At 57.0% G+C, this 20,815-nt stretch overlaps 1 protein-coding gene across 1 annotated transcript in view; it reads right to left on the bottom strand.

Annotated features, from left to right (window-relative positions):
• Positions 1-3,981: 3,981 nt before the first annotated feature.
• LOC144955703 (uncharacterized) overlaps positions 3,982-20,815 on the bottom strand; it is a 29,957-nt gene continuing 13,123 nt past the window's right edge. The window contains exons 7-15 of the mRNA XM_078885850.1: positions 19,039-19,402; positions 17,998-18,272; positions 15,060-15,186; positions 12,807-12,907; positions 9,969-10,172; positions 8,784-9,018; positions 8,637-8,738; positions 4,931-5,571; positions 3,982-4,017 (exon numbers count right to left, since the gene is read on the bottom strand). Of these exons, the coding sequence (XP_078741976.1) occupies positions 3,982-4,017; positions 4,931-5,571; positions 8,637-8,738; positions 8,784-9,018; positions 9,969-10,172; positions 12,807-12,907; positions 15,060-15,186; positions 17,998-18,272; positions 19,039-19,402 (2,085 nt within the window). The remainder of the gene's footprint in view (positions 4,018-4,930; positions 5,572-8,636; positions 8,739-8,783; positions 9,019-9,968; positions 10,173-12,806; positions 12,908-15,059; positions 15,187-17,997; positions 18,273-19,038; positions 19,403-20,815) is intronic.

The following is a 20,815-nucleotide window of genomic DNA, read 5'->3' as shown; positions in this document are numbered from 1 at the left end:
ATCGAGGGGGCTAAGCGGGCACGGCACGGGCTAGAGAAGAGATGGAGTGAGGTGGTACAGGAGGATGTGGAGGTGAGTGGAATTGCCGATGACTGGTACCAGCGGTGTCAAGATCGACCTCTGTGGAGGAGGCTTGTGAAGGACGCTACTGGGCAGTTGGAGGCAGTCGCCCTCCAACAACAACGGAGGGCGGAGGAGCGACGCTCACAACAACGAGCAGAGCGCCGGGTGGCTAAAGCACAGCAAGTTGGCACAGTAGGGGGCACAGGTGGTGCATCAGCCAGTCATCTCGGTCAGTCGACCCGTGGCACCTGCTGGGTCTGCCCCATGACCTGTCAGCGGGCGTTCGACACTTCACGTGGCCTCAAAGTGCACATACCCTGGCACAAGCGTCGTGGTGACGTCACCACCACGTAGTGGCGAATGGTGGTTATTGTTGTAGTGTACCTGAGTGTGTCTGTAGTGTATGTGTGTCGTGTGTCTGGGTGTGTGTTTCACCCACCACTTGCTCACGCACTCACCCATACACTCACTCACCTATACATGCACTCACTCACTCACCCACTCACTCATCCACCAACTTACTCACTTGCTCACTCACTCACCCATTCACTCACCCATTCATTCACCCCACCACTCACAGTAAAACTCACTCACATACGCAACAACCGCCATTCGCCACTAAGTGGCGGTGACGTCACCACGAAGCTTGTGCCAGGCCATGTGCACCTTGAGGCCACGTAAAGTGTCGAACGCCCGCTAGCAGGAGGTCACGGGGCAGACCCAGGTGCCACGGGTCGACTGATCGAGATGACCGAGATGACACATACGCACACACTCACACTCACCCACTCAATCACCCATACATCCATCCACCAACTTACTCACTCACTCACCCTTACCACCCTTACACCCACCCACCCACCCATTCACTCACCCCACCACTCACAGTTAAACTCACTCACATACGCACACACTCACTCACACTCACTCACAAAGGTCACACTCAACCACTCAATCACCCATACACTCATCCACCAACTTACTCACTTGTTCACTCACTCACCCATACACTCACCCACCCATTCACTCACCCCACCACTCACAGTTAAACTCACTCACTCACACACACTCACTCTCACTCACAAAGGTCACACTCACTCACAAAGGTCCCCCGTGTAGCCTCCAACATTCTTGTTTGTGGGGGGCAAGTGCCGCTCAGTAGCGAGCAGCAGCGTGCACGATCAAAGACGACACAACACAAACACAGAACACAACACACACAAGCACACACAGCACACACAGCACAAACACACACAGCACACAACACACACACAAACAAACACACACAGCACACAACACACACAAACACACACAGCACACACAGCACACACAACACACACAGCACACAACACACACAACACACACAGCACACACAAACACAGCACAAACACACACAGCACACACAACACAAACACACACAACACACACAACACACACAGCACACACAACACACACAACACACACAGCAGACACAGCACACACAACACACACAGCACACACAAACACAGCACAAACACACACAGCACACACAAGACAAACACACACAACACACACAGCACACACAACACACACAGCACACACAGCACACACAACACACACAGCACACACAAACACAGCACACACAAACACAGCACAAACACACACAGCACACACAACACAAACACACACAACACACACAACACACAAACACACACAACACACACAGCACACACAACACACACAACACACACAGCACACACAAACACAGCACAAACACACACAGCACACACAACACAAACACACAGCACACACAGCACACACAACACACACAGCACACACAGCACACACAACACACACTGCACACACAACACACACAAACACACACAACACACACAGCACACACAGCACACACAACACACACAACACACACAGCACACACAGCACACACAACACACACAACACACACAAACACAGCACACACAACACACAAACACACACAGCACACACACAACACAAACACACACAGAGAGCGTGGCAGTGAACCCAAACGTCAAATTAAATACACGTCTTTATGTAAGATATGGCAGTCCGTACGCACCCGAGTTACTCGCGCCATCCGTAACAGCGACGGAATAAACGCTCACGTTTAAAAGTACCTCCTTCAACCTCTAACACGACAAATAACATAGAATATATATATATATACGTGTGGGCGTGCGTGTGTGTGCATATATTAGCGTTGTACGGTTACGAGTATCTATATGGGATTCCGTATATATGGGACGCGGGGGGGGGGGGGGTGTGGGCAAATGTATCGGAGGAGGCGATGGGTTTGTATGTGGGGTTCTGTATATATGGGAAGCAGAGTATCTGTATATATGGGAACCAGAGGTTCTGTATATATGGGAACCAGAGGTTCTGTATATATGGGAAGCAGAGGTTCTGTATATATAAGAACCAGAGGTTCTGTATATATAAGAACCAGAGGTTCTGTATATATGGGAAGCAGGGATTATGTATATATAAGAACCAGGAGTTCTGTATATATGGGAACCAGGTTTTCTGTATATATGATAACTAGGGGTTCTGTATATATGGGAACTAGGGATTATGTATATATAAGAACCAGGAGTTCTGTACATATGAGAACCAGGAGTTCTGTATATATGGGAACCAGGGGTTATGTATATATGATAACCAGGAGTTCTGTATATATGAGAACCAGGAGTTCTGTATATATGAGAACTAGGTGTCCTGTATATATGAGAACTAGGGGTTCAGTATATGTGTATGGTTCTCATATATACAGAACCGGGGGTTCTCGCTCTCTCGCTCTCTCCCTCTCGCGGAAGGCACGAAAGGCACGAAAGGCACTAAAGGTGGGATTTTGTTCGTACAAAAAACAACACAGAGAGAGAGGTGATCGCCGATTGGCGTTGCCCGGGCCGGCACGGTTAACCACCACCCCCGGTCCGGCACGGCACGGCCGACACGGTTAACGACCACCCCCGATCCGGCACGGCACGGCCGACACGGTTAACGACCACCCCCGGTCCGGCACGGCACGGCCGACACGGTTAACCACCACCCCCGGTCCGGCACGGCATGGCCGACACGGTTAACCACCACCCCCGGTCCGGCACGGCACGGCCGACACGGTTAACGACCACCCCCGATCCGGCACGGCACGGCCGACACGGTTAACCACCACCCCCGGTCCGGCACGGCACGGCCGACACGGTTAACCACCACCCCCGGTCCGGCACGGCACGGCCGACACGGTTAACGACCACCCCTGGACCGGCACGGCACGGCCTCACCGGGCTGACCGGTTTCACGCGAAGCGTCACCACCGTCAGCCACTCACTGCCTCCTGCCGCTCACCGACCCGCCCCTCCCGGGTAAGGCAGCTAAGACGGCTTTAGACCCCGACCCTTCCTGTCTAGACCACGCCCCTTCCTGTATAGACCACGCCCCTTCATGTCTAGACCACGCCCCTTCCTCTCTAGACCACGCCCCTTCCTCTCTAGGCCCCGCCCCTCCATCGTCTTTGTCGCCAATGGCACTCGCTTGGGGTGTATAGTAGTGTAGTGTATAGTAGTGTATAGTGTAGTGTATAGTAGTGTATAGTGTAGTGTATAGTAGTGTATAGTGTAGTGTATAGTAGTGTATAGTGTAGTGTATAGTAGTGGAGTGTGTAGTGTATAGTAGTGTAGTGTGTAGTGTATAGTAGTGTAGTGTATAGTAGTGTCATGTATAGTATAGTGTATAGTGTAGTGTATAGTAGTGTAGTGTATAGTGTATAGTAGTGTAGTGTATAGTGTATAGTAGTGTAGTGTGTAGTGTAGTGCCTCCATTGAGCCCAATGCGTTCGCTTTCCGACCATTTCACCCCCCTCCGGTTAACGCCGGGACCTTCGAACGCCCGTCACACACCGACTCACCGCGTCTCTTCGAACGGCTCACGTTCGGTCACCTAAGACGCGCACGAACGAATCGTGGGGAGAAGTCCCGGCTCGGTTAGTCAGGCGGAGCAGGAGGAGGTCGTGGTGGTGGTGGTGGCAGCATCAGTTGTTGATCAGCAGCTCCGTCGAATCAAACTCCCTGATGAGCAGTTCGGTCCGTCCGTGGGAAATCCTCCGGTCGGAGGGAGGGGAGCTCTCGCTACCCCCATCACCCCCAGCGCCATCAACCCCCTCCAGATGATGATGCTTCTCCGCCTCCGCCTCCTCCCTCCCGAATGGCTCCTCCATCTCAGCGGTCATCCTGGTCCTCCCAACAAACATCCCTCCGCTCTCCCTCCTCCTCACAATCTCTCCCCTCCTCTCCTCCACACTCTCTCTCCCCACACTCTCTCCCCTCTCGCTCTCCCTCCTACCAATCATTCCTCCGCTCTCTCTCCTCTCCACAATCTCTCTCCTCCCACTCTCTCCCCTCTCCACACTCTCTCCCCTCCCCACGCTCGCCCTCCTACCAATCATCCCTTCGCTCTCTCTCCCTCTACTCTCCATCCCCTCCACGCTCTCCCTCCTCTCCACAATCTCTCCCCTCCCGCTCTCTCCCCTCTCTCTCCTACCAATCATCCCTTCGCTCTCTCTCCCTCTACTCTCCCTCCTCCCCACGCTCTCCCTCCTCTCCACAATCTCTCTCCTCCCGCTCTCTCCACTCTCCACGCTCTCCCCCCAACCTCCTCCACCACCTCCGCCGGCCACTCCGCACCCGGTCCTCACCCTCCGCCACGCCTCATCGTCCCCTTCGGCGTCGCAGGGAACTTCGTCGTAGTCACCCTCCTCCTCCACCACATCGTCCACCTCCTCGTCCACCTCCTCCTCCACCACCTCCCCATCGTCTCCATCCTCCTCCTCCACCACCACCTCCTCCTCCACCACCTCCTCCACCACCTCCTCCACCTCCTCCTCCACCACCACCTCCACCACCACCTCCACCACCACCTCCCCATCTTCTACACCCTTCGCGGGCTGCCTCTGCAGCGGTTGCTGGCGGCGACGTTGTTGGCGGTGATGTTGTTGTTGTTGATGTTGTTGATGTTGTTGTTGTTGTTGTTGGGGAGAGGCGGCAGCGAACGCCAGGCCGGGCTCGTAGCCGCCCCAGTCGCCCGCGTAGCGGTTGCTGAGGGGGCTGTCCACGCGCGTGGAACCACCACCGCCACCGCCACCACCGCCACCACCGCCGCCACCACCGTCACCACCTCCGAGGGCCAGCGCAAACGGCCGGACGACACCGAGCCCGGCAACAGCACCAAATCCACCACCACCAGCGCCACCACCGCCACCACCACCACCACCGCCACCACCACCACCACCACCACCACCGCCACCACCACCGCGTTTCGGTCGGAGGTATTGTGATGCCGGTTGGGGAGGAGGTTCGAAGTTGGTGGTGGTGGTGATGGTGGTTGCCGGTTGTTGTTGTTGCGGTTGTTGTTGCGGTTGTTGTCGTAGTGGTGGGTTAGTGGCGATGGATGAGCGGCGGTCTCCGTCCGAGGGAGGCTCTTCCCGGGACCCCGGGGCTAAGATGTCGTTATGGTTATTGGGCGGGTGGGTGGGTGGGTGAGTGACGTGGGTGGGTGAGTGAGTGGGTGGGTGAGTGACGTGGGTGGGTGAGTGAGTGAGTGGGTGGGTGGGTGAGTGAGTGGGTGGGTGAGTGAGTGGGCGAGTGGGTGGGTGGGTGAGTGGGTGGGTGAGTGAGTGAGTGGGTGGGTGGGTGGGTGAGTGAGTGGGTGGGTGGGTGGGTGAGTGGGTGGGTGAGTGAGTGGGCGAGTGGGTGGGTAGGTGAGTGGGTGGGTGGGTGAGTGAGTGAGTGGGCGAGTGGGTGGGTGAGTGGGTGGGTGGATGAGTGGGTGGGTGGGTGGGTGAGTGAGTGGGCGAGTGGGTGGGTGGGTGAGTGGGTGGGTGGGTGGATGAGTGGGTGGGTGGGTGAGTGGGTGGGCGGGTGGGTGGGTGGGTGGGTGAGTGAGTGAGTGGGTGGGTGAGTTGGTTGTTGAGTGAGTGGGTGAGTGGGTGGGCGGGTGAGTGGGCAGGTGGTTGAGTGAGTGGGTGAGTAAGTGGGTGAGTAGGTGAGTGTGTGGGTGGGCGGGTGGGTGAGTGGGTGGGTGAGTGGGTGGGTGAGTGAGTGGGTGAGTGGGTGGGTGGGCGAGTGAGTGGGTGGGTGAGCGGGTGAGTGGGCGGGTGGGTGGGTGAGGGGGTGGGTGGGTGAGTGAGTGGGTGGGTGAGTGGGTGGGTGAGTGGGCGGGTGAGTGGGTGAGTGGGTGGGGGATGGTGATGATGTGAGGATAGTGATGGAGTGTATGAAGGGGGTGGGGGAACAGAACATCAGTAAACATCATCATCATCAACAACAACCGCCATTCGCCACTAAGTGGCGGTGACGTCACCACGGCGCTTGTGCCAGGCCATGTGCACCTTGAGGCCACGTGAAGTGTCCAACGCCCACTGTGAGGAGGCATCTGTGCAGGACCGCCCCAAAACCTCATTGGGGCTCCGCAAGCCTCTCCTCAGCGTGCCTGGCAAGGCGATGTTGAATAATCCTTGCCAGGACCTTTCCCGGCACACTGAGGAGTGAGATGCCCCTGTAGTTGTTACAGTCTGTGCGGTCCCCCTTCTTAAAGAGGGGGACCACCAGGGCATCCTTCCAATCCTGCGGAACCCGTCCAGTGGTCCAGACAGTTGTTATGATGTCATGTAGGGCAGTCTGTGCACAGACGCCACCCTCCCTAAGCATTTCTATTGGGAGATCATCTCTGCCCGGCGTTTTTCCTGGTCTCAGACTCTGGATCGCCTTCAGTACTTCCTCAACAGATGGCACCTCAGCCAGCCACTTACAGGGGGTGACCACTTCTTCCAATATTTCAGGTACCACAACTTTCATCAGTTAGCTGAGACCAGGCCACTGTCGCTTTGATTGGGGTCCTGGGTGTACACCCACATCCGGAGTGGAAGAATGGCAGGCGTATCTTACAGATGACAAGTCGATGGTCAGTGGGCAGATCAGCTCCACGGCAGGTCCTGGTGTCAAGGACATGGGCTCGCGTCCGCTGGTCCGTCACTATGTAGCCCAGCAGATGTTCTTGCTTGGACCCGGCGTGCATCCATGATGTTGTGTGGATGCGCCGATGCCGGAAGAGCGTGTTGGTAATTACAAGCCCATGTGCTGCACAAAAATCTAGCAGCCTCCTACCGTTGTTATTGAGCTGATCTGGCCCATGCCTTCCAATCACTCCAGACCAGGTGCCAGCATCATGACCAACTCGGGCATTGAAGTTACCCAACAAGATGACTCTGTCCCGAGAGGCCACTTTAGCCAGCACCTGTGACAGGAGGTCATAGAAGGCATCTGACTCACCGGCCTTGCCTGCATCCCTCCACGGATGTTTGTCTTCAGTGGGGGCATCAGTAACCACCACCACTACTCCTCGCCTCCGTTTGAGCCTGGGGCTTACAGCTTTCCACACCTCACCGCCACGCTCCCACGCCCCCTTCATTCTTTTGTTCAGAAGAAGAGCCACTCCCTGTTGTTTGGCAGTCTCCTGCCCCGAGTAGAGGACTGTCCACCCGTCATGGTGGCAGGAGCCAGAGCCGGTCCACCGGACCCTCCTGAATGCCACAAAGATCCAGGCGGTACCGGTCCAGCTCCCGACAGAAGAGTGGCAGCCTCTCCTCCGCAGCGAGCGTTCCAACATTCCACGTGGCCACCCGCAGCGGCTTTTTGCTGATACTGGAGGCGCTTCGAGGGTAAGTCTCCTGGCTCCGCCAAATGGGGGTTTGGCCAGGAGACGTCACAGACGCCTGTCCCCCCCGGGGTCTCCGGCATAGAGCTTCGCTGAATATTTTAACGTGGTTCTGTGGTAGTTGGTTGAAGGTGGGGAAAGATACCAGCCCCTCGTACTCATCCAGAATCCCCGTTTGGCCGTTGTGGTGGCTACAAACGCCATGAGGGCATCAGCCGATTTTGGAATTGGCCTCCCCTCCAAGGCAATTGCTCACATCCACCACAGAGTTAGCGTCCGACGTCTCCTGGCCAAACCCCCATTTTGCCGGAGCCAGGAGACTAAATCCCGTTACCCAGCGGGGTTTCTCCAGAAACGTCAAAAAGCCACTACGTGTGGCCCTTGTTGAACGTTCCAACGCTCACTGCAGAGGAGAGGCTGCCACTCCTCTGTCGGGAGCTAGACGGGTACCGTCTGGATCTCTGTGGCATTCAGGAGGTCCGGTGGACAGTCCTCTACTCGGGGCAGGAGACTGCCAAACAACAGGGAGTGGCTCTTCTTCTGAACAAAAGAATGAAGGGGGCGTGGGAGCGTGGCGGTGAGGTGTGGGAAGCTGTAAGCCCCAGGCTACTTTGGGCTCGCCTTCCCATCAACCGGAGGCGAGGAGTGGTGGTCGTGGTTACTTATGCCCCCATCGAAGATGAACATCACCATCATCACGATCGCCATCACTACCATCATCACCATTACCACCCACCGTCACCACGATTACCATCATCATGATCACCACCACCATAATCTTTAGTCCACTCACCACACGCTCACCCACCCCCTCACCACACTCCTCACCACACTCCCCACATGCTCACCAGGCCACAGCTGCAGCAGGTAGTGGAGAGCTTCAATGTGCTTCTTGAAGTGGAGTGCGTTGGCCATCTCAGCCGAGTGCGAGAAGACGCGCGGGGATGAACCTCCACCTCCACCACCTCCACCACCTCCTCCACCACCTCCTCCACCGCCACCACCACCGCTAGCCGCGGCAGTTGCGGTGGTGGGCGTGTCCGTGGCGGTTGTGCCGCCGGTTGTGCCGGCGGTTGTGGCGGCAGTTGTGGCGGTTGTGGCGGTGGCCTCCGGAGCTCCGTTGAGGAGCACCGGTCCGAAGCACACGGCGAGGTTCTGACAGTTCATGCGGTTCACGCGGCAGTGCTGAGACACGAGCTTCAGGTGGCCTAGCAGCAGGGAGAGGGTGGCCTGGGGTGGGTGGGTGGGGTGGGGAGAGAGATGGTGGGTGGGGAGAGATGGGGGGAGGGGTGGGAGGGAGAGACGGTGGGTGGGGTGGGGTGGGGAGATGGTGGGTGGGGTGGGGTGGGGTGGGGAGATGGGTGGGTGGGGAGGGATGGTGGAATTGGTGGGGAGAGATGAGGGGTGGGGTGGGAGGGAGAGACGGTGGGTGGGGTGGGGTGGGGAGATGGTGGGTGGGGAGGGGTGGGGAGACGGTGGGTGGGGTGGGGTGGGAGAGACGGTGGGTGGGGATAGATGGTTGGGTGGGGAGAGATGGTCGGTGGGGAGGGAGGGAGAGACGGTGGGTGGGGAGGTGGGTGGGGAGAGAGGGTGGGATTGGTGGGGAGAGTGGTGGTCCAGGGGGAGATGGTGGGGGGGAGGAGGGATTTGTGGGGGGAAATGGTGGGGAGAGAAATCATCACCACCACCACCACCACTATCATCAGCACCACCATCATCAGCACCTCCATCACCACCACCAGCATCACCATCATCACCACCACCATCACCACCACCAGCATCACCATCAGCATCACCATCACCACCACCACCCCCACCACCACCCCCACCGTCGCCATCACCACCATCATCATCATCACCACCACCACCACCATCACCACCACCACCCCCACCATCGCCATCACCACCATCACCACCATCATCACCACCACCATCATCATCATCACCACCATCATCACCACCACCCCCACCACCACCCCCACCATCGCCATCACCACCATCACCACCATCATCATCACCACCACCATCATCATCACCACCACCATCACCACCACCATCACCACCACCACCACCATCATCATCACCACCATCACCACCACCACCACCACCATCACCACCATCACCATCACCACCATCATCATCACCACCATCACCATCACCACCATCACCACAGGGCTCACCTTCTCTGTAGGTGGCAGGCAATCCAGGAGAGAGTGGACAGACGGTGATGGTGGTGATGGTGGTGATGGTGGTGATGGTGGTGATGGTGGTGGTGATGGTGGTGATGATGGTGACGCTGCTACTGCTGCGGTGACGGTGTTGGCGGATGTTGATGTTGGTGATGTTGTGGTGGTGATGGTGGTGGCGTCTCCGGCCGCTGAAGGCTTTGGGGGATAGGGGTGGGAACATCACCACCATCAACATTAACATCTCAACATCATCATCGCCATCAACATCATTATCACCACCATCAACATTAACATTGCCAGATCATCATCGCCATCAACAACATCATCATCACCACCATCAACATTGCAACATCATCATCTCCATCAACAACATCATCATCATCATCACCACCATCAACATTAACATCTCAACATCATCATCGCCATCAACAACATCATCATCATCACCACCATCAACATTAACATCTCAACATCATCATCGCCATCAACATCATTATCACCACCATCAACATTAACATTGCCAGATCATCATCGCCATCAACAACATCATCATCACCACCATCAACATTGCAACATCATCATCTCCATCAACAACATCATCATCATCATCACCACCATCAACATTAACATTGCAAGATCATCATCGCCATCAACAACATCATCACCACCACCAACACTAACATTGCAACATCATCATCGCCATCAACAACATCATCACCAACATCAACATTAACATCACCACCATCAACATAACCATCAACAACATCATCATCATAACCATCAACATTAACATGGCAAATTCATCACCACCATCATCATCATTGTCATCATAATCACGATGGTGAATGTGGTGGTGAGTGTGATGGTGAGTGTGATGGTGAGTGTAGTGGTGATGGGGCAGTAGTGGAGAGTGGAGAGTTTCCCATACCTGGGCAGTGTGCTTATGACCGGCTCCAGTTTAACAGCAGAGGTCTCACTCCGAATCAGTCGAGCGGCAATATCTTTTCATCGGTTGCGTAACGTTGTGTGGAAGCTACCTGGTCTGTCGCTCCGCACGAAGCTTCAGGTCTTCTCGGCCACGGTCATTCCCTCCCTTCTCTATGCTTGCGAAACGTGGACCCCCCTGGTGGAGCATCTTCGCCGGCTGGAAACATTTAGGCTGGCCTGCCTACGATCCATCCTGGGTTTAACCTGCAGGCTGGATTGTGTGAGGAGCTCCCAAATCCTTGAAAGATCTAGGCAAAGTCCCATCGGTGAGCTCCTCCGGCAGGCAAGGCTGCGTTGGCTGGGTCATGTAGCCCGCATGCCCAGCCACCGCATGCCTAAACAGCTTTTGTTCGGCCGGATCGAGGAGGCTAAACGGGCGCGGCACGGGCTAGAAAAGAGATGGAGTGATGTGGTACAGGAGGATGTGGAGCTGAGTGGACTTGCCGATGACTGGTACCAGCAGTGTCAAGATCGGCCTCTGTGGAGGAGGCTCGTGAAGGACGCTACTGGGCAGTTGGAGGCAGTCGCCCTCCAACAACAATGGAGGGCGGAGGAGCGACGCTCACAACAACGAGCGGAGCGCCGGGTGGCTAAAGCACAGCGAGTTGGCACAGTAGGGGGCACAGGTGGTGCATCAGCCAGTCGTCTCGGTCATCTCAGTCAGTCGACCCGTGGCACCTGCTGGGTCTGCCCCGTGACCTCCTGCCAGCGGGCGTTCGACACTTCACGTGGTAGCCTCAAGGTGCACTTGGCCTGGCACAAGCGTCGTGGTGACGTCACCGCCACTTAGTGGCGAATGGCGGTTGTGTAGTAGTGAGTGTGGTGGTGAGTGTGGTGGTGAGTGTGGTGGTGAGTGTGGTGGTGAGTGTGGTGGTGAGTGTAGTAGTGAGTGTAGTGGTGAGTGTGGTGGTGAGTGTAGTGGTGAGTGTGTTGGTGAGTGTGGTGGTGAGTGTGGTGGTGAGTGTGGTGGTGAGTGTGGTGGTGAGTGTGATGGTGAGTGTGGTGGTGAGTGTGGTGGTGAGTGTGATGGTGAGTGTGGTGGTGAGTGTAGTGGTGAGCGTGGTGGTGAGTGTAATAGTGAGTGTGGTGGTGAGTGTAGTGGTGAGTGTGGTGGTGAGTGTGGTGGTGAGTGTAGTGGTGAGTGTGTTGGTGAGTGTGGTGGTGAGTGTGGTGGTGAGTGTAGTGGTGAGTGTGTTGGTGAGTGTGGTGGTGAGTGTGGTGGTGAGTGTGTTGGTGAGTGTGGTGGTGAGTGTGGTGGTGAGTGTGGTGGTGAGTGTGGTGGTGAGTGTGGTGGTGAGTGTGGTGGTGAGTGTGATGGTGATTGTGGTGGTGAGTGTGGTGGTGAGTGTGGTGGTGAGTGTGTTGGTGAGTGTGGTGGTGAGTGTGGTGGTGAGTGTGGTGGTGAGTGTGATGGTGAGTGTGGTGGTGAGTGTAGTGGTGAGTGTGGTGGTGAGCGTGGTGGTGAGCGTGATGGTGAGCGTAGTGGTGAGCGTGATGGTGAGTGTGGTGGTGAGTGTGGTGGTGAGTGTGGTGGTGAGTGTGATGGTGAGTGTGGTGGTGAGTGTGGTGGTGAGTGTGATGGTGAGTGTGGTGGTGAGTGTAGTGGTGAGTGTAGTGGTGAGTGTGGTGGTGAGTGTGGTGGTGAGTGTGATGGTGAGTGTGGTGGTGAGTGTGGTGGTGAGTGTGGTGGTGAGTGTGGTGGTGAGTGTAGTGGTGAGTGTGGTGGTGAGTGTGGTGGTGAGTGTGGTGGTGAGTGTGGTGGTGAGTGTGGTGGTGAGTGTGGTGGTGAGTGTGGTGGTGAGTGTGGTGGTGAGTGTGGTGGTGAGTGTGGTGGTGAGTTACCTGGGTGAGTGGCCGGGTGAGTGATGTCTGTAGAACCGTCTCGTAAAGCCGTCGAGTGATCAGAGGCGATGGGAGCTCACGAAGGAAATCCTTCAGTACTCCTGCAGACAACATCATCATCACCATCATCAACATCATCAACATCATCAACATCATCATCAACATCATCACCATCATCATCAACATCATCATCACCATCATCAACATCATCATCATCATCAGCAGCACCATCATCACCATCATCAACATCAACATCATCATCATCACCATCATCAACATCATCATCAAGATCATCACCATCATCATCAGCACCATCAACATCATCAACATCATCATCAGCAGCACCATCATCACGATCATCAACACCACCATCATCAGCATTATCGACATCATCAACATCATCATCATCATCAAGATCATCACCATCATCAACATCATCATCAACATCATCACCATCATCACCATCATCACCATCATCAACATCATCATCATCATCACCATCATCAACATCATCATCATCATCAGCAGCACCATCATCACCATCATCAACATCATCATCAACATCATCACCATCATCACCATCATCAACATCATCATCAGCAGCACCATCATCACCATCATCACCATCATCATCAACACCACCATCATCATCATCACCACCATCCCCACCACCCCCCAAAACCACCACCACCACCCCCACCACCACCACCACCACCAACACCACCACCACCCCCACCACCACCATCACAACCACCCCCACCACCATCACCCCCACCACCACCACCACAACCACCCCCACCACCATCACCCCCACCACCACCACCACCGCCACCACCATCCCCACCACCCCCCAAACCACCACCACCACCCCCACCACCACCACCACCCCCACCACCACCACCCCCACCACCACCACCACCCCCACCACCACCACCCCCACCACCACCACCACCAACACCACCACCACGCCCACCACCCCCACCACCCCCACCACCACCCCACCACCACCACCACAACCACCCCCACCACCACCACCACTACCACCCCCACCACCACCACCACCACCACCACCGCCACCACCACCACCCCCACCACCACCACCACCACCCCCACCACCACCCCCACCACCACCACCTCCACCACCAACTCCACCCCCACCACCTCCACCACCACCACCACCCCCACCACCACCACCATCACCACCACCACCACAACCACCCCCACCACCATCACCCCCCCCACCCCCACCACCACCACCACCACCACCGCCACCACCACCACCCCCACCACCACCACCACCCCTACCACCACCCCCACCACCACCACCTCCACCACCAACTCCACCCCCACCACCTCCACCACCACCACCACCACCACCTCCACCACCACCACCCCCACCACCACCACCACCACCACCACCCCCACCACCACCACCAACACCGCCACCACCACCACCCCCACCACGACCACCAACACCGCCACCACCACCACCCCCACCACGACCACCACCACCCCCACCACCCCCACCACCACCACCACCCCCACCACCCCCACCACCACCCCCACCACCACCTCCACCACCTCCACCACCAACTCCACCCCCACCACCTCCACCACCACCACCACCACCACCACCTCCACCCCCACCACCCCCACCACCGCCACCACCGCCACCACCGCCACCCCCACCACCACCACCCCCACCACCCCCACCACCACCACCCCCACCACCACTCCCACCACCACCCCCACCACCACCACCTCCACCACCAACTCCACCTCCACCACCACCACCACCATCACCACCACCACCCCCACCACCCCCACCACCACCACCACCAACACCGCCACCACCACCACCCCTACCACCACCACCACTACCCCCACCACCACCCCCACCACCCCCACCACCACCACCACCCCCACCACCCCCCACCACCACCACCACCCCCACCACCCCCACCACCACCACCACCACCCCCACCACCACCACCAACACCGCCACCACCACCACCACCCCCACCACCACCACCACCACCCCCACCACCACCCCCACCACCCCCACCACCCCCACCACCACCCCCACCACCCCTACCACCACCACCACCCCCACCACCACCACCAACACCGCCACCACCACCACCCCCACCACCACCACCCCCACCACCACCCCCACCACCCCCACCACCACCACCACCCCCACCACCCCCACCCCCACCACCACCACCCCCACCACCACCACCACCACCCTACCGGTGATGACGTTGATGTCTGGGTAGGCATCCTCTGTGATGGACACCCCAGATCCGTCTCGTTCGAACCTCTCCCTCAGCTCCTTCTTGACGAGCGCAGAGCCACATAGACGGTACAGTCCAACCACCTAGAGTGGGGTCAATAGATACAGGCGGTCAGTGCAGTACAACCACCTGCAGCGGGGTCAATAGATACACGCGGTCAGTGCAGTCCAACCACCTAGAGTGGGGTCAATAGATACAGGCGGTCAGTGCAGTACAACCACCTGCAGCGGGGTCAATAGATACACGCGGTCAGTGCAGTACAACCACCTAGAGTGGGGTCAATAGATGCACGCGGTCAGTGCAGTACAACCACCTAGAGTGGGGTCAATAGATGCACGCGGTCAGTGCAGAACAACCACCTAGAGTGGGGTCAATAGATACAGGCGGTCAGTGCAGTACAACCACCTGCAGCTGGGGTCAATAGATACACGGGGTGAGTGCAGTACAACCGCTTATAGCAGGACAGTGATTAGCTGAGTGAGTGAGTAGCTGAGTGAGTGGCTGAGTGAGTGAGTGGGTGAGTGAGTGGCTGAGTGAGTGAGTGGCTGAGTTAGTGGCTGAGTGGGTGAGTGGGTGGCTGAGTAAGTGGCTGAGTTAGTGGCTGAGTGAGTGGCTGAGTGGGTGAGTGAGTGGCTGAGTGAGTGAGTAGCTGAGTGAGTGAGTGGCTGAGTGAGTGGCTGAGTGAGTGGCCGAGTGAGTGGCTGAGTTAGTGGCTGAGTGAGTGGCTGAGTGGGTGAGTGAGTGGCTGAATGAGTGAGTAGCTGAGTGAGTGAGTGGCTGAGTGAGTGGGTGAGTGGGTGGCTGAGTAAGTGGCTGAGTTAGTGGCTGAGTGAGTGGCTGAGTGGGTGAGTGAGTGGCTGAGTGAGTGAGTGAGTAGCTGAGTGAGTGAGTGGCTGAGTGAGTGGCTGAGTGAGTGGCTGAGTGAGTGAGTGAGTAGCTGAGTGAGTGAGTAGCTGAGTGAGTAGCTGAGTGAGTGGCCGAGTGAGTGTCTGAGTGAGTAGCTGAGTGAGTGTCTGAGTGAGTAGCTGAGTGGGTGAGTAGCTGAGTGAGTGAGTGATTGTGTCACCTGCAGTCCCCTGCGCTCGATCTCTGCGACACAGGCGTGGATGATGGGGGGCATGGTGAGTGAGTGAGTGAGTAGCTGAGTGAGTGAGTAGCTGAGTGAGTGAGTGTCTGAGTGAGTGAGTGTCTGAATGAGTGAGTGTCTGAGTGAGTGAGTGTCTGAGTGAGTGAGTGAGTGAGTGGCTGAGTGGGTGAGTGGTTGAGTGAGTGAGTGTCTGAGTGAGTGAGTGTCTGAGTGAGTGAGTGTCTGAGTGAGTGAGTGTCTGAGTGAGTGAGTGTCTGAGTGAGTGAGTAGCTGAGTGAGTGTCTGAGTGAGTGAGTGTCTGCGTGAGTGAGTGGCTGAGTGAGTGAGTGAGTAGCTCAGTGGCTGAGTGAGTAGCTGGCTGAGTGAGCGTGTCACCTGTAGCCCCCTGCGTTCGATCTCCGCGACACAGGCGAGGATGATGGGGGGCACGGTGAGTGAGTGAGTGAGTGGCTGAGTGAGTGAGTGGCTGAGTGAGTGGCTGAGTGAGTAGCTGGCTGAGTGAGTGAGTGGCTGAGTGGCTGAATGAGTGTCTGAGTGAGTAGCTGAGTGAGTGGCTGAGTGAGTGGCTGAGTGAGTGGCTGAGTGAGTAGCTGGCTGAGTGAGTGAGTGGCTGAGTGAGTGTCTGAGTGAGTAGCTGAGTGAGTGGCTGAGTGAGTGTCTGAGTGAGTGGCTGAGTGGCTGAGTGAGTGTCTGAGTGAGTGAGTGGCTGAGTGAGTGAGTAGCTCAGTGGCTGAGTGAGTGAGCGTCTCACCTGTAGCCCCCTGCATTCGATCTCCGTGACACAGGCGTGGATGATGGGGGGCACGGTGAGTGAGTGGCTGACTGAGTGAGTGGCTGAGTGGCTGAGTGAGTGTCTGAGTGAGTGAGTGGCTGAGTGAGTGAGTAGCTCAGTGGCTGAGTGAGTGATTGTCTAACCTGTAGCCCCCTGCGTTCGATCTCCGTGACACAGGCGAGGATGATGGGGGGCACGGTGAGTGAGTGGCTGACTGAGTGAGTGACTGAGTGGCTGAGTGAGTGTCTGAGTGAGTGAGTGGCTGAGTGAGTGATTGTGTCACCTGTAGCCCCCTGCGTTCGATCTCCGCGACACAGGCGTGGATGATGGGGGGCACGGTGAGTGAGCGAGTGAGTGGCTGAGAGAGTAGCTGAGTGAGTGAGTAGCTGAGTGAGTGGCTGAGTGAGTAGCTGGCTGAGTGAGCGTGTCACCTGTAGCCCCCTGCGTTCGATCTCCGTGACACAGGCGTGGATGATGGGGGGCACGGTGAGTGAGTGGCGGACTGAGTGAGTGGCTGAGTGGCTGAGTGAGTGTCTGAGTGAGTGAGTGTCTGAGTGAGTGAGTGGCTGAGTGAGTGATTGTCTAACCTGTAGCCCCCTGCGTTCGATCTCCGTGACACAGGCGTGGATGATGGGGGGCACGGTGAGTGAGTGTCTGAGTGAGTGAGTGGCTGAGTGGCTGAGTGAGTGTCTGAGTGAGTGAGTGTCTGAGTGAGTGAGTGGCTGAGTGAGTGATTGTCTAACCTGTAGCCCCCTGCGTTCGATCTCCGCGACACAGGCGTGGATGATGGGGGGCACGGTGAGTGAGTGTCTGAGTGAGTGAGTGGCTGAGTGGCTGAGTGAGTGTATGAGTGAGTGAGTGGCTGAGTGAGTGATTGTCTAACCTGTAGCCCCCTGCGTTCGATCTCCGCGACACAGGCGTGGATGATGGGGGGCACGGTGAGTGAGCGAGTGAGTGGCTGAGAGAGTAGCTGAGTGAGTGAGTAGCTGAGTGAGTGTCTGAGTGAGTGAGTGGCTGAGTGAGTGATTGTCTAACCTGTAGCCCCCTGCGTTCGATCTCCGTGACACAGGCGAGGATGATGGGGGGCACGCCGCCCGGTCCACTACCGTCACGCTCCACCAGGTGGCGCAGCTCCACGCCAAACAGGGGCAGCCTGGCCCCGCCCACTGAGGCCACGCCCATCGAGGCCCCTCCCACCGAGGCCCCGCCCATTGAGGCCATGCCCATCGAGGACACGCCCATTGAGGCCACGCCCATCGAGGCTCCGCCCGCATAGGCTCCGCCCACATCGACGCCCACGCAGCCATCACCTGCGACACGAGGGGGGGGGGGGGGATGGTGGGGGGGGTGATGGTGGTTAGGATGATGATGATGATGACGATGATGACGGTGATGATGATGATGATGACGATGGTGATGACGATGACGGTGATGATGATGATGACGACGATGATGATGATGACGACGATGATGACGCTGACAATGATGATGACGACGACGACGCTGACGATGATGACGACAACGACGCTGACGATGATGACGACGCTGATGATGATGATGATGACGATGACGCTGACAATGATGATGATGATGACGATGACGATGATGACGACAACGACGCTGACAATGATGATGATGACGACGCTGACGATGATGACGACGACGACGATGATGATGACGCTGACAATGATGATGATGACGATGATGACGACGATGATGATGACGACAACGACACTGACGATGATCACGACAACGACGCTGACGATGATGGTGGTGGTGGTTATGATGGTGGTGGTGGTTGTTATGATGATGGTGGTTATGAAGATGGTGGCGATGATGGCGATGATGGCGATGATGATGATGATGATGATGGTGGTTATGAAGATGGTGGCGATGATGACGATGATGGCGATGATGCTGATGATGATGATGATGGTGGTTATGAAGATGGTGGCGATGATGGCGATGATGGCGATGATGACGATGGTGGTGGTGGTTATGACGATGATGACAATGATGATGATGATGGTGGTTACGATGACGGTGGCTACATCGCCGCCCGCCACCCTCCCTCACCGCGTGACGACGACGCCTCTTCCCCTCCATCAGCGCCCGTCAACGTGAGCTTCACGTAGATGACTCCCTGCGGCTCACAGCTCACCGCCAGCTGATGGCACCGCTGGTGGACCTGCTGTTGCGTGGAGACCGTCGCCGCCGGCAACGGCGACCCGCCGGTAGCCGTCGCCCCGGTTACGGAAGAGAAGAGCGGGGCCAGGGCGACGTCGCCGTGGCAACAGAGCCTCCGTGGTGTCTCCCAGGAGAGTAGCAGCAGTCGTAGTTTCCTGGAGGCCTCCAGCTGCAGCGTGAAGCTGTGGTCCATGTCCAGGAGGGTGGCGTGGGTCTCTAGGCGGGCCGTGCGGGCACGCGTTGAGCCGTCCACCTTGGGGGGGGGGAGGGTGTAGTGTTAGTGGTAGTGGTGATGGTGGTGGTGGTAGTGATGGTGATGGTGGTAGTGATGCTGGTGATGGTAGTGATGGTAGTGATGGTAGTGATGGTAGTAGTGCTAGTGTTGGCCGTGCGGGCACGCGTTGAGCCGTCCACCTGGAGGGGGGGATGGTGTAGTGTTAGTAGTAGTGGTGGTGGTGATGGTAGTGATGGTGCTAGTGATGGTAGTGATGGTGCTAGTGATGGTAGTGATGGTAGTGATGGTGGTAGTGATGGTAGTGGTGGTGGTGGTGGTAGTGATGGTAGTGATGGTAGTGATGCTGGTGATGGTAGTGATGGTAGTGGTGATGGCCGTGCGGGCACGCGTTGAGCCATCCACCTGGAGGGGGGGGGGGAGGGTGTAGTGTTAGTAGTAGTGGTGGTGGTGGTGATGGTGATGGTGGTAGTGATGGTAGTAGTGGTAGCGATGGTAGTGATGGTTGTGTGGGCACGCGTTGAGCCGTCCACCTGGAGGGGGGGGGATGGTGTAGTGTTAGTAGTAGTGGTGGTGGTGGTGATGGTGGTGATGGTGGTGATGATGGTAGTGGTAGTGATGGTGGTAGTAATGATAGTTGTGGTGCTAGTGATGCTAGTGATGGTGGTGGTAGTGATGGTGGTAGTGGTGATGGCCGTGCGGGCACGCGTTGAGCCGTCCACCTGGAGGGGGGGGTGGTGTAGTGTTAGTAGTAGTGGTGGTGGCGGTGGTGGTGGTGCTAGTGATGGTAGTGATGGTGCTAGTGATGGTGATGCTGGTGATGGTGGTGGTAGTAGTGGTAGTGGTGGTGGTGGTAGTGATGGTAGTGGTGGTGATGGTAGTGATGGTAGCGGTGGTGATGGTGGTAGTGATGGTGGTGATGGTAGTGATGATGGTAGTGATGGTGGTGATTGTAGTGATAGCCGTGCGGGCACGAGTTGAGCCGTCCACCTGAAGGGGGGGGATGGTGTAGTGTTAGTAGTGATGGTGGTGGCGGTAGTGATGGTGCTAGTGATGGTGGTGGTGGTGCTAGTGATGGTAGTGGTGGTGGTAATGATGGTAGTGATGGTGGTAGTGATGGTAGTGATGGCCGTGCGGGCACGCGTTGAGCCGTCCACCTGGAGGGGGGGATGGTGTAGTGTTAGTAGTAGTGGTGGTGGCGGTGGTGGTAGTAGTGATGGTAGTGATGGTGCTAGTGATGGTGATGCTGGTGATGGTGGTGGTAGTAGTGGTAGTGGTGGTGGTGGTAGTGATGGTAGCGGTGGTGATGGTAGTGATGGTAGCGGTGGTGATGGTGGTAGTGATGGTGATGGTGGTAGTGATGGTGGTGATGATGGTGATGGTAGTGATAGCCGGGCGGGCACGAGTTGAGCCGTCCACCTGGAGGGGGGGGAT

This window comes from Lampetra fluviatilis, unplaced genomic scaffold, assembly GCF_964198595.1.
Source record: "Lampetra fluviatilis unplaced genomic scaffold, kcLamFluv1.1 SCAFFOLD_238, whole genome shotgun sequence".
Lineage (NCBI taxonomy): Eukaryota > Metazoa > Chordata > Hyperoartia > Petromyzontiformes > Petromyzontidae > Lampetra > Lampetra fluviatilis.
Note: the sequence above shows the minus strand (reverse complement) of the source record. Positions and strands in the feature narration are given on the sequence as shown.